This window comes from Arachis duranensis, chromosome 1 (genome assembly GCF_000817695.3).
Source record: "Arachis duranensis cultivar V14167 chromosome 1, aradu.V14167.gnm2.J7QH, whole genome shotgun sequence".
Classification (NCBI taxonomy): Eukaryota; Viridiplantae; Streptophyta; class Magnoliopsida; order Fabales; family Fabaceae; genus Arachis; species Arachis duranensis.
The window spans coordinates 8,642,502-8,655,821 of record NC_029772.3 but is presented as its reverse complement, the minus strand read 5'-3'; the positions used below and the strand labels follow the sequence as shown (position 1 = coordinate 8,655,821).

Here is a 13,320-nt window from a genome sequence, read left to right as displayed (position 1 = left end):
TTGCAAATTCATATATAGATCCTAATATCTAAAGCTATATACATTGAACTATGGAAGGGGAACAAAAAGGATACCAAATCCTAACTAAAGGAAAGGATAAATTATATTTTTTTGTTTCTAAAGTTTGATAAGAATTTTAAAAATATTCATAAGTTTTATTTTATTTTAATTTTATCTCAAAAGTTTTCGATTTGCATCAAATATATTTCTGGCGGCTAATTTTTTAAAAAATTTAAGATCAATTCAACAACAATTTCATAAGAATAACTCTCAAAACAAACAAATCAAGCACAATTTTCGTGCATTATTATTGAATTAGTCTTAAATTTTTTGAAAATTTAGCCGTCGAAAGTATATTTGATGCAAATCGAAAACTTTTGGGACAAAATTGAAATAAAATAAAATTTAGGGATATTTTTAAAACTTTTATCAAACTTCAGAGATAAAAAATATACTATACCCCTAAAGAAAAAGAAGGACAAACTATTGTTGTATATATAGTAGGATTGAGAATTACTAATCACCAAACTCATTTAATTTTAAAAGTGTTTAAAAAATAAAAAATTTCATGCTACGGCTATAAAGTAATGGTGCAACTAATAAGTTAGGAAATTAAATTTGATTTATTTGAAATTCATTAAAATTTTAATTAGTAATTCTTTGTAGCCATGCTAAATTAATTATATTCTCCAACAAAATCAATAGCCGGATATACCAAAAATTCAAAGCTCATATGTCATTTAAAAAAAAATATCCTATATATCTGAATTTTCTTTAGTTTAATCCAAATAAATAAAGGGCCCATAATATATCATGATACCAATCAATATCACCTTAAGGTTTATATTTTATTAGTGCATATACACACATTGCTATAAGTTCAATGAATAATAAATAAAAAAAAAACACATCAACAAAATAAATGCTCCATTTTTCGATAATATGAGTGGATGAATTAGGTTCCATATATATATATCTAGCAATTTCTAGCTCATAGTACAAGTTTCATTATCCACGGGATATACATAACTTTATTATTTATGATGTTACCTTTTTTCTATACCATAACGTGCATAATATAACTAGTTTGATAAATTCATAATTGGCCATTTGCCATAATAATAATAATAATAATGATATGTATACTTTAACCTACCTTTACAATTACGATGCTTGCACAAGAATACATGATAACGTTCCAACCCCAACATATATATGTGCCAATAATATGAGACAATCAAGGAAAGTGAATCACACTTTCAAAAGTGAAATGGTACCCACTTCTTTTACATTATTGGTAGATGATTAGGAATTTAACTAGTAAACTATAGTATACAATTATCTTGTGGGGAAATAAAGATGTTGAGTTCAATTCCTTCACTAATTCAATAAAAAAAGTTCACTTAGAACACTTCTTTTATAAATTTGAAATATATGTATATATATTAGAGTAGTAAAATAAGGAAAACTTGTTAAACTTTTTTGAGATACTTAATTAGTAAGAATAACATTTTTTTTTAATTAAAAATAGGTATGGATGTTATGTCATAGAGAATTCGACTAGCAACCAATTATTTTGCTACTAATATCAGCAACTTTTTTTAAAATGATAATTTTATCTCAAATTATATATTAACTATAGATATATTAAATTCTCTAAAAAGTGAGGGTTAAAAACTAATTTTAGAATTCATAAATTGTTAAATCTTGAGTGATAAATTGATTATTCACACATAGATTACAAATAAATAGTACGAAAGCCTAACTAATCAAAATGATCATTTAATGAGCCTAAACCTAATAGAATAATTTGGTACTTACCCTTTCAAATCAACTTTATCCTCAATGTAGGAAAAGGAAAAGAAAATTACATAATTATGTGATTGTTATTAAAGTGACAACTAGTTATGAATCCACCTTTTTCATTATTTAATGTCAATGACATTATGTATGGAATTGTGAAGAAGATAGAGTATAATAAAAGTTGCAAACTACTAAACTGAATTTCCTATTGCAATTTTTTTCAAGTGTTTCTTTAACTTGACAGGTAAATAATTAATTCGTCACAAATTTAAACTCAATTTAAATGTTTATTGTTTATTAATAAATTATTATATGTACAAAATAAAATTTAATTTTTAACATTTATTTAAAACGAGTAAACTAAAGACTCACCAATCTAAGTTGGTTACAATTTTTTTACCTGGTAGGCAAAGATAATACCGCCAGTATCCAAAAGCATGAAGGTCCCGTTGTTTAAGTCCAAGACTATACACTTGTCTATACTTTTTTGGTCAGAAGACTATACACACTTTTTTTTTTGGGTCATTAAAAGACTATATACACTTGTCTATCATCCCATCTTCTTTTTGGGCCTTGCACTGATATTAAAATGGGCTTCTCTGTTGTTCATTTTAGGCAATGCACATAATTATTTGGGCCATCACTAATCCAATCTGATTGTTACTATAAAATAAGCAGTGCAAAAAAATTAAAAACAGCCGATAAGCTATAGCCCACACGGCATTCCGCCCCCTCTCTATCTCAAAGGTCTTGGATTCGAGTCCTACCAACTGCAATCGAGAAAAAAAATTGATAAGTATATAAGAAGTGTGTGAGTATGTATTGTATACTTAAGATTGGGAGTTATCCAATCTATTAGGATACCTAAAATTGATAAATATACGAGGATTAATCGTTGAACTCGGAGATAATGTGAAAAATAAAAAAATAATACTAATCAATACGGATAAAATCCTTAAATATTATATATGAACATGTTACGAGTGAATTTATAATATTTAAAATTAGACTGAAATTTTATTGGACCCAAACAAAAGAGTATCATTCCTGTATTAGAATTTGTCAAAAGTCAATATAATTTTCAAACAAAAACAAAACACTGAAGAAAATAAAAAATATTAATGAGTAGTAATTATCAATAATAAGTAAATAAAAAATATTAATGAGTAGTGATTATCAATAATAAGTAGTCGTTTAATATAAGTAAGTAACCTTTATATTTTTTTTTTCAAAAATCTCTTCCAATTCACCCTATAACTTTATTGTTAGCGATTTATGGTGAATAATAAATTAATAATATAATATAGATTAAATAATAATGTAGGTGTAATTTGATGGCCAATAACTTAATTAAAAGGTCAGAAATTGAAATTCTAAAAATGCATCAAATTTAATTACAGTGGAAAAAAAAATCATTTTTGCTTGGCACCATTTGGTTTCTTAAAATTATAAAATTATCCGAATTCCAAAATATATTATATTTTACAAAGATTTTTATTTATTAATTATCTCATTAAATATATTAAGAACTGCTTACTTTGTTAATTTTGTCTTTTCTTACCTCCAATCATTTTCCTTTCTGTTTATTTCTTTTCCTTTTCCTTTTTCTTTCTTCTCTTTTTCTTTTCTTTTTCGTTCCTTTTTCTCACTGATTTTCCGGGAAAATTTTCTCTCACTGCTGATTTCCTTCGCTCTCTACTTTCCCGGCGATAGAGGAGGAAGTAGAAGAGTATAAGGATGAAATTTCTCTGCTTCTACGGAAACTCTTTCTCTTCACTTCACTTCACTTCTCTTCCCTTCAATCTTCCGTGATCAACACGAACTCTTTCTTCTTCATTCAAACAACAAGCACCACTCTTAATAACATTCCTAATCCAAGAAAACCTTCTAGCACAACAACAATATTCTCTCTTTATTCTTCTTTTTCAACAAAAGGTACTTTCTTTCTTCTTTTATTATTATTTTTTTAATTTTTCCTTAGTTCTCATGTACCTTCACCTTTTTTCTTTTTTTTTTTAAGGAATAGTAAAATGACAAAATTTCTCTGTTTTTATGATTTTTAAGTATATAGTTGACTCAAATTTTGCTCCTTTTTTTTCTTCCCCTTTTTGAAGTTGTTTTTGTGTTTGATCGGTTAGCTTTGGTGCAAAAGCTTATTCTGATGATGACGAACTGTGTTACTATAGTTTGGGGCTTAGTGGTGGTGGGGGCATAATTTGAGAGTAACTGTAGTTTTTTTTATTATTATTTTAAATCTTTTTGGGGTCAAGTTGAAGAATTTTGACTGCAATTTTTCTTTTTTGACCATAAGTTGACTATGTAGATTGTAGGGTGTAGTCTTAACCTGGTTTTGCAATGCATGATCTGCTGAATATTCTCTATTTTTAATATCTGTTATTTGTTTATCTTTACTGGTATTTAATGTTATGCGTTTATGACTACTATGCTGGTGATCTTGTGATTAAGGTTGATGGTAGACTGTGTTTGGATTTTGGAACTAATTTGATTGTATGGTCCTTTGTCAATTTGGGAATAATTTGGCTGCTAAATTTTCAAAGCATCTTTTCTGTGATTTATGCTGTGTTTGTTACCTTCCTATATGTGCTAATAGATATAGAATCTGTTGCTTTTTGTTCTGGTCAGTCAAAAATTTTTACCTAATGTTTGAAAGCTTAAAGGATAGAAAGAATATTTTAACGGGTAGGAGGAAAGTGTTACAATTGACTTGCTATTGTGTTCTGTTTTTTCGTAATATGTGACCGAACCAACCAAGGAATAATCTTTGCTTGGCTAATAATAATTATTCCTTCTGTGTTATGCATTCCAAAGTAGGACTATTTTGTCCAACAGAATGCTTGAGTATGATTGCTGGTTAATTCAACTTGGTAGATATAATAGTGATTATATTATATGGTATCCAAATTATTGCTTCTTACCTTTCCCTTGGGGCTCTTTAGGAAAACCGAAATTATGTAAGATAGAGTAGAACTACGAAAAGACCTCTTCCTGTATTTGAAAGACTAAATTATGGTACACACTTACATGGTTGTGGCAACTTTTATCTCTGTATGGCAATTTTTACCAAAACATTGATATTAAGAAGTCGTCTACTTTTCATTCATCTCACTATGTTTTCTAGGCAGTAGCTGAAAATGGAGACACAATACAGGGATTCTTTGTCCTCCCATGGTGTTGCAGGTACTTCCTCTTCATATTTCGTATTTTGTAGTTAGGGTGAGTTTGATATATGGGGTAAAAATAGATGTGAAGACTTCTTTGGTTAGGTTATTTGTGAATCTAATATATGGGGTTTTTTTACCTCCGTATTAACTAATTACAGTACCAAATTGACCCTCAATAGTTATATATACACTCATCTGTAGAGAATGATTATGAAACAAGTTTTCTTGCTGATTTTGTAGGCTCATTTAAGACTTCTTCACTTAATGTTCCGAAAAAGGTGGAAAGCAATGCTTGGGGAATACCGCACAAGAGTAATGTACTTCATGCTTCTAATGATGTTAGCTTGTTTTCCAGCTCACTACCTGTTCTTCCACATGAGAAGTGTAAGCTTGAGATTATGCTTTTGGTATCATAAATTGGAACAGTTGGAGCAATTATTGAGAACATTTTTCTTCGTCCTATTTTGTTGTTGATATGCAGTAAATTTGACTGATTCTGAACGTTATGGCCAACCTATTGATGATCACTTGCTAACGATAGATAAAGTGGACAAAGAGAATGAGGAAAATGATCCTTTTGAAGATTTTGAAGCCAATGTAGTTGGAAACATACTTCCTGATGAAGAGGAGCTTTTAGCTGGGATAATGGACGATTTCGACCTTAGTAGGTTGCCAAGCCAAGTGGAGGATCTGGATGACAATGATTTGTTTGGCAGTGGAGGGGGGTTCGAAATGGACTTTGAACCCCAAGAGAGTCTTAATGTTGGCATGTCAAAGCTAAGCGTTTCAGATGGAGTTGCTTCAAATGGTTTTGGTCATTATTCAATCCCAAATGGTATGGGAACGGTGGCTGGTGAGCATCCTTATGGAGAGCATCCATCAAGGACATTATTTGTTCGAAACATCAATAGTAATGTTGAGGACTCTGAATTACGGACCTTATTTGAGGTATTGTACATTTACCTAATGCTTCAGTATAATTGTTTATGTAATTCAGCCCTTGCTTCTTTAGCTGCATATATATACTCAATCTATGACTTAAGATCACTAATTGAGTTGTTGAGCATTAAGCCGATCCTTCAATGTTTATTTTTTAACACAGAATGTGTTGATCATTATACTTTTGCTTTAGTAATACATGAGCCAATTGTCTCATTTTAATTTTTGTCCTCAACTGCTTCCTTCATCCCCTACCAAAATTATACTTCTGCAAAATGGGAGGCAGATTAGAAGTATATTTTTTCTTTTTTTGGGGGACGTAAAATTAGCAGAAGTTTCTGACTTAGAAACAGAGAGGTGTTGGTTTATTTGGAGAGGTTTGATTTACTTCTTTGTTTTTAGTGACCTTTTGAGCATGTACCTATTAGAATTGTTATGAGAAAATTCTGATTAGAGTTTAAATAGTTTATGTTTTAACTATTAATTTTTTATTTACATACAACGTCAGAAGATCTTGTATTTCTCTGTTTTATTTTGTGATAATTCTTTTTCTTTCTTTCTTATTTGATAGCAATATGGGGATATCAGAACTTTGTACACTGCATGCAAGCATAGAGGCTTTGTGATGATATCTTACTATGACATTCGAGATGCTCGCACTGCAATGCGTGCCTTACAAAACAAGCCCTTGAGACGAAGAAAACTTGATATTCATTTTTCAATTCCCAAGGTTTGATTTTAGAGCATAAATCTTAAGGTATGATTATCCTTGACATTACAGTTGTGTAACACGTGTTTCGTCTGCTGATTTCAGGATAACCCCTCAGAGAAAGATATTAATCAAGGAACCCTTGTAGCATTCAATTTGGATCCTTCAGTGTCAAATGAGGACCTTCGATTAATCTTTGGTGCTTATGGAGAGGTCAAGGAGGTAAAAGCTTAATTGCTTATATGTTTACCTGTTCATTTGTGCATTTACTTGGTCTTTACCTAAAGTTTGTCCAGTGCTGGTAGTAATTTTCTGTGATGAAATTTCAGATTAGGGAAACACCGCATAAGAGGCACCATAAATTTATTGAGTTTTATGATGTTAGAGCGGCAGAAGCAGCTCTTAAAGCATTAAATCGAAGGGATATTGCTGGGAAACGCATAAAACTTGAACCCAGTCGCCCTGGCGGAGCACGTAGAAAGTAAGTTGTAATTTATCTTTCGCTGTTCAGAACTTCTTCTTTTTCCAACATAAGTTTGTTCGTTAACCGTTTCATTTATTCTCATGTATACGGTAGAAAAGTAATGATATGGTTGAAAGATTGCACAAAAGTGGTAGACCCATGCATATTACGTTATATTACTATTTATCCCTTGAGATGTTAGCTAGTTGCTTGCAAGCAGCTTGATTGGTTAATTGAAGTTGTTTTCATGGAGAAAAACTTGGATAATTAACCGACTACAAAATAAAATGTGATAATATGTTTGAAATAATCAACCCTACTCTTAAATTAACTCCTCAGATAAGCTGGCTTTAACTCGTTAGCAATTTGTTATATCTTTTGTGAATGGAAATTTTATTATTTACATATTATAAATTATAAAGAGTAAAGTATCGTTTTTGTCCCCAATGTTTGGGATAAGTCTCAAAGTTGTCCCTAACGTTTGAATCGTCCTATTTAAGTCCCTAACGTTTCAAAATTGACGGCGGGACAAAATTGAGACGATTTTAAAACGTTAGGGACTTAAATAGGACGAAAACGTTGGGGACAAAAACGATACATAGAAATAGATTTTAATTTTATCCTTCATCAATATCAATCTTTTTCGGTACATAGTTATTCAATTATTTTTGAATCACATTTAAGTAAATTGCACTTAATCACATTACTTTGATTCTAAATAAATTTATTTTTTTTTTATAATTTTACTCTTAAAGATTTTTTCTCATCATGAAATGTTTGTAAAATGACTAGAATCACATTACTTTATTGTATATGCATCATTTTTTTTCCCTCAAGTTTATGTACTAGTCATTCTACAAACATTTTATGCTGAGTAAACATTTTTAAGAGTAAAATTGTAAAAGAATAAATTTCTTTAGAATAAAATTAATGTGATTAAGTGTAATTTACTTAGATGTGATAAAAAAAATAATTGAATAACTATGTACCGTAAAAAATTGATATTATTGAAGAATAAAATTAAAATTTATTTCTATGTATCGTTTTTGTTCCCAACGTGTTCGTCCTATTTAAGTCTATAACGTTTCAAAATCGTCTCAATTTTGTCCTGCCGTCAATTCCGTTAACAGATTCCTAACGGCAGGACAACATAGAATCAATTTTGAAACGTTAGGGACTTAAATAGGACGATTCAAACGTTAGGAACAACTTTGAGACTTACCCCAAACGTTGGGGACAAAAACGATACTTTACTCAATTATAAAAAACTAACATAATGATGCATTTCTTGCTAGCTTGATGCAACAACTGAGTCAAGAGTTGGAGCAAGATGAAGCTCGAACTTTTAGACATCAAGTAGGTTCACCTGTGGCCAATTCTCCTCCCGGTAAACAACTCTTACTGCAGTCTTATTAATCAAATGCCATTGTAGCTATATCGTTTTAGAAAAGCACCTTCAGTTACAAGCTAAAATATCTCGTGCAATTGTCTTGCTAGGTAACTGGGCACATTTTGGTAGTCCAGTTGAGCATAATCAACTAGGTTCATTTAGCAAGTCGCCTGGTTTGGGCCATGCCAGCCCTGTCAATACTAACCATTTTTCTGGATTGGCTGCAATTCTTTCCCCACATGCATCTAACAAGATTGCGCCGATTGGTAAGGACCCTGGAAGGGCTGCAAATCAGATATTTGTGAACTCTGGATCAATGCAAGGAACAGCTTTTCAGCATTCCATGTCTTTCCCTGAGCAAAAAGTGAATGCAAGTCCTAGGCCTATATCTTCCTTTGGCGAATCAAGTTCAAGCTCATCAAGTATTGGAACATTGTCTGGCCCTCAATTTCTTTGGGGGAGCCCAACTCTTTATACTGAGCATTCAACCACATCTGGTTGGTCTTCGTCTTCTTTGGGGCATCCATTTACTTCTAGTGGCCAAAGGCAGGGTTTTCCATATTCAAGTCATCGCAGTTCTTTTCTTGGTTCCCAGCCCCATCATCATATAGGATCTGCTCCATCTGGCCTTCATTTTGATAGGCATTTTAACTACTTCCCAGAATCACCCGATGCTTCTTTAATGAGCCCAGTTGGATTTGGGAATTTAAATCTCAGTGACAGGAGTTTTATGATGAACAGGAGCAGTCATGCATCTTTAGGTGGTTCTGCTGGCCTTTCAGGAAATACTGCTGAAAATGGTTCACCTAATTTCGGGGTGCTGTCACTGCCTAGGCATGGTTCTTTGCTTCTCGGAAGCAGTTCTTATTCTGGACCAGGAGCAACTAACACTGAAGGCTTGTCTCGAAGTAGGCGACCCGAGAATAGTGGAAACCCAATTGATTCAAAGAAGCTGTACCAACTTGATCTTGATAAAATCCTCAGTGGTGAAGATACAAGGACGACTTTAATGATTAAAAATATTCCTAACAAGTGAGAACAATTAAAGAAGTATCCTAGTCAAGTGTTTTCTATTGTAGCAATTTAATACGAACAGTTATTAATGAGTTTTGCTCATTGTGATTGTTTAAGGTACACATCGAAGATGCTGCTTGCTGCAATTGATGAGAATCACCGGGGTGCTTATGACTTTCTCTACTTGCCAATTGATTTTAAGGTATATGAATCCAATAATTTTTTTAATCAACGATAATGGAGTCTTTTGGCCAGGTTGACTTATTGTCTATTTCTTCTTGCAGAACAAGTGTAATGTGGGTTATGCCTTTATCAATATGGTGTCTCCTTCACACATCATTCCATTCTATGAGGTTTAAAATCTATGCCATGACCTTCTATTTGTCTGTTAAATAATTAACTTTCTTCTGCATTGTTTGTGATGCAAGGATTTGTTAACGTGGCGGGCATTGTTTAACACATGCCTGTATGAAACATTTGATTTCTTTTCTTTTTAACAATGAAAATATAAATACAAGGTTAAAAGTTTTTTAACTGGTACTCCTAATTTGCAAGTATTTTTAACTTGTCATGGTCTAGAGAAATATTAATATGAAAGTCTATGTAGGCATTTAATGGGAAGAAGTGGGAGAAGTTTAATAGCGAAAAAGTTGCCTCACTGGCGTATGCAAGGATACAAGGAAAGGCTGCACTTGTGACACATTTTCAGAATTCAAGCTTAATGAATGAGGATAAGCGGTGTCGGCCAATTCTCTTTCATTCGGAGGGCCAAGAGACGAATGATCAGGTAACTTCTGACGACAATAGAGTTGTTAAGAGAGCCGAGCCGACCGGACACATTCATCCTGATCTTATACATACGTCTTGCAAACTTGATTGTGAAAAGTAGACTTTAGAATTGGAAATGGTTTAATTTATATATTGATCAATTATTTCTTTTTTCAAGTGTTTTTCTGATTGTTTCTCTCTTACCATCCAGGAGAATTTTCTATCCAGCAATTTGAATATATGTATTCGTCAACCAGACGGGTCTTACTCGGGTGATTTATTGGAGAGCCCAAAGGGGGATTGGGACGAGAAAATAGAAAAAGATTAACCGTTTTCTAGCTATTTATATGTTCCTAGCCACAATAATAAATGGGGGTTGGGAATGCTAACAACTGCATAGGGCAATGTTAAGGTGTACAAAGCTAATTGATTTAAAAGAACAAAAAAGTTGGTGTACAAAGGTGAGGAAGCAGCATTGCTTTCAGCTGCAGGGGACTCTGAATATGTCAATATTTCATAATAATCATCAATGGAGGAAGCAGCAAGGAACAGTTTCTTGTGTGTAGAGAAATCAATTGTCATTGGAAGTGGAAGAGAATAAGATGGCATTTCTTTGTCAGCTTGCATGCCAGAGTTTGCAGATTTGACTAATGTGTATATTATTAAAATGAGGTACTGTCATATTAGCTTTGTCAATGTTGTCATGAAACCTAAAAAACTTGTGCAATGTATATATGTGAACCAGTTTCTTTGCCTTATTCTTATGTTAGATCAGCCATCTAGAATATTGTTACTTGATACACTGAAATGTTGGAATATCCTTAAAGAACCTCTTATTTTTCTCTGGAGTTTATCCTTAGATTTATGCTATGGAATTCTGATATTTATAATTTTTTTATACTTTTTGTAGTATATTTTTTATATTATATAGTAATTTTTTTAATATTTTTGGCAAATATTTCACTAATTATAAATACTAAAAACTAAATTCTAAATCTTAAAAGTATAAAAAATTATAAAAAAAATATACTACAAAAAGTATAAAAAAATTATAAATATCAGTTGAACCGAACGTGAATTCCATAGCATAAATTTAATGCATGCAATTATTTTAATACATCAACCATTATATCTATATGGAGCCAATATTAAATTGAATTCAATTAGTTTGATAATACGAGTCTATGAAAAAAATTGCATTTTATAAAGTTTAAAAATTTTTATTATATGATAGGTTAGTAACAAGTACATTACAAATTTTTATAGTATTCATTATAATAATGTTTAATTTAATAATTGTTATTAAAATTTTAGTTGTATTCGTTATAAAATAAATAATTACAATATATAAATATAAAATGAATTAACCGATTTAAAAATAGGATAATTTAATAATATTGAAAGTCATTTAATTTAAAAAATAAATGCTTCACATACTTACATAATTATGAATTTATAATATGATAACTATTTTTTAAAAAATTATTCTAATACTTGACTTCTAAACACCAAATTATTTATTTAAATAGTTTAATTTTTATCTAACGTAATATAATAAAGTATGTTTAAACCATATTATTATTATTATTATTATTATTATTATTATTATTATTATTATTCAAATGGGCTCAATTCAAATTACATACACATAAATCGAATCAAATAGATTCGAACTTCACTTTGCATAGTTTGAATGAGGGTGATTCGAACTATTCACATGGCAAACTTTTTCACTAATTCGAACATGGTTGATTCAAACTATTCACAGTGCAAATTTCCTCACTAATTCGAACAGGATTGATTCGAATTACTAAGCATTTTAGTTTGAATATGTTTGATTCGAATTACATAGAGACATGTTTTTGGTTGATTTATGTCTCATTTTTTCGTTTGGTTTAATCACGTAAATTCTGATACAAACTGGCTTAATACTGTCATTTGCCCTTTTTCTATTATTATTAAATCAAAATTTATTATTTTTAATTATCAATTAGTTATTAATATTTAAAAATATAGAATAAAATATATTATTAAATTATTAAGATAAAATATTAGGGGTGGCAATGGGTAGGATATGGTAGGGTTTGAAGTCAATCCTAATCCTATCCGCGGGTTGAGATTTTTATATAAACTCAACCCTACTCTATCTGCGGGTTGAGAATATCCCAACCCTAACCTTACCCGTTCTCAACCCGTGGGTACCCGACCCTACACGCGGGTTACAAAAAAGATGCAAAATTATTATATAATTTCATAATAATTTAAAATAGAACTGACTTTTATATAAAAAAATATTAAATTATCAATTAATGATATTCTTTTAGAGGTTAAGGATCTTTTACATTTAGTGAGAGGTCTTTAGTTCAATATCCACTTGAAACATATTTTTATATAAATATATAATATATAGAGTGCGGGTTGGTCGGGTAGGATTGAAGCTCAACCTGCACCCTACCCGACCCGCACGAAAATCCAACCCGCATCCTACCCTATCTGCTATAAATCGAGTTGACAACTCTATCCGATCGGATGGGATCGAATTGAATACGCTGTATGCAAGTAGGTGTATGTTATTACTCCTATAAAATATATTATTAAATTATTAAACTAGAAGAATTGAATTAATGACTAACTGATAATTAAAAATAATAAATTTTTACGATGTTTTAACATTTTTCCAATAATAATTCTCAAACTAGGTATATCTGATTATCTGTATATAATATATTTACTTTTTTAGTTTTATAGATCAGTGGCCAACAGTAATGAAGATAAAGCTGCTCAAGCTTGATTCATATTAGATTATTCTTGTGCCAAACTTCCGATCCTTCTAGAATATTTATGCCATAGTTATCCTCCTACATATTTGACAATTATTGATTCAGAGTATGTATCTCTTCCTGTAATATAAAATCATCAATTCTTGTCATAGGTATGAACTATCTTAGTGAATTTCTTTGGGCATTTATGTTGCCTTTCAATTTTAATTATATTAATGAATTTAACTAAGAAACTATTTTCCAGCGCGCATATTAAAAATCTGTATATAAAT

At 30.9% G+C, this 13,320-nt stretch overlaps 1 protein-coding gene across 3 annotated transcripts in view; it reads left to right on the top strand.

Moving 5' to 3' along the window:
* Nucleotides 1-3,424: 3,424 nt before the first annotated feature.
* Nucleotides 3,425-13,320, top strand: part of LOC127745742 (protein MEI2-like 5) — a 71,888-nt gene continuing 61,992 nt past the window's right edge. The window contains exons 1-13 of one of the 3 annotated variants that reach the window (XM_052259361.1): nucleotides 3,426-3,738; nucleotides 4,947-5,001; nucleotides 5,226-5,369; nucleotides 5,467-5,933; nucleotides 6,496-6,654; nucleotides 6,739-6,855; nucleotides 6,963-7,114; nucleotides 8,392-8,483; nucleotides 8,594-9,518; nucleotides 9,618-9,702; nucleotides 9,785-9,853; nucleotides 10,108-10,287; nucleotides 10,480-11,026. In XM_052259361.1, the coding sequence (XP_052115321.1) occupies nucleotides 4,956-5,001; nucleotides 5,226-5,369; nucleotides 5,467-5,933; nucleotides 6,496-6,654; nucleotides 6,739-6,855; nucleotides 6,963-7,114; nucleotides 8,392-8,483; nucleotides 8,594-9,518; nucleotides 9,618-9,702; nucleotides 9,785-9,853; nucleotides 10,108-10,287; nucleotides 10,480-10,596 (2,553 nt within the window). In that variant the 5' untranslated portion in view covers nucleotides 3,426-3,738; nucleotides 4,947-4,955 and the 3' untranslated portion in view covers nucleotides 10,597-11,026. Of the gene's footprint in view, nucleotides 3,739-4,942; nucleotides 5,002-5,225; nucleotides 5,370-5,466; nucleotides 5,934-6,495; nucleotides 6,655-6,738; nucleotides 6,856-6,962; nucleotides 7,115-8,391; nucleotides 8,484-8,593; nucleotides 9,519-9,617; nucleotides 9,703-9,784; nucleotides 9,854-10,107; nucleotides 10,288-10,479; nucleotides 11,027-13,320 lie in introns of those variants that run through there. The other 2 variants (XM_052259360.1, XM_052259362.1) reach the window with 2 other exon arrangements.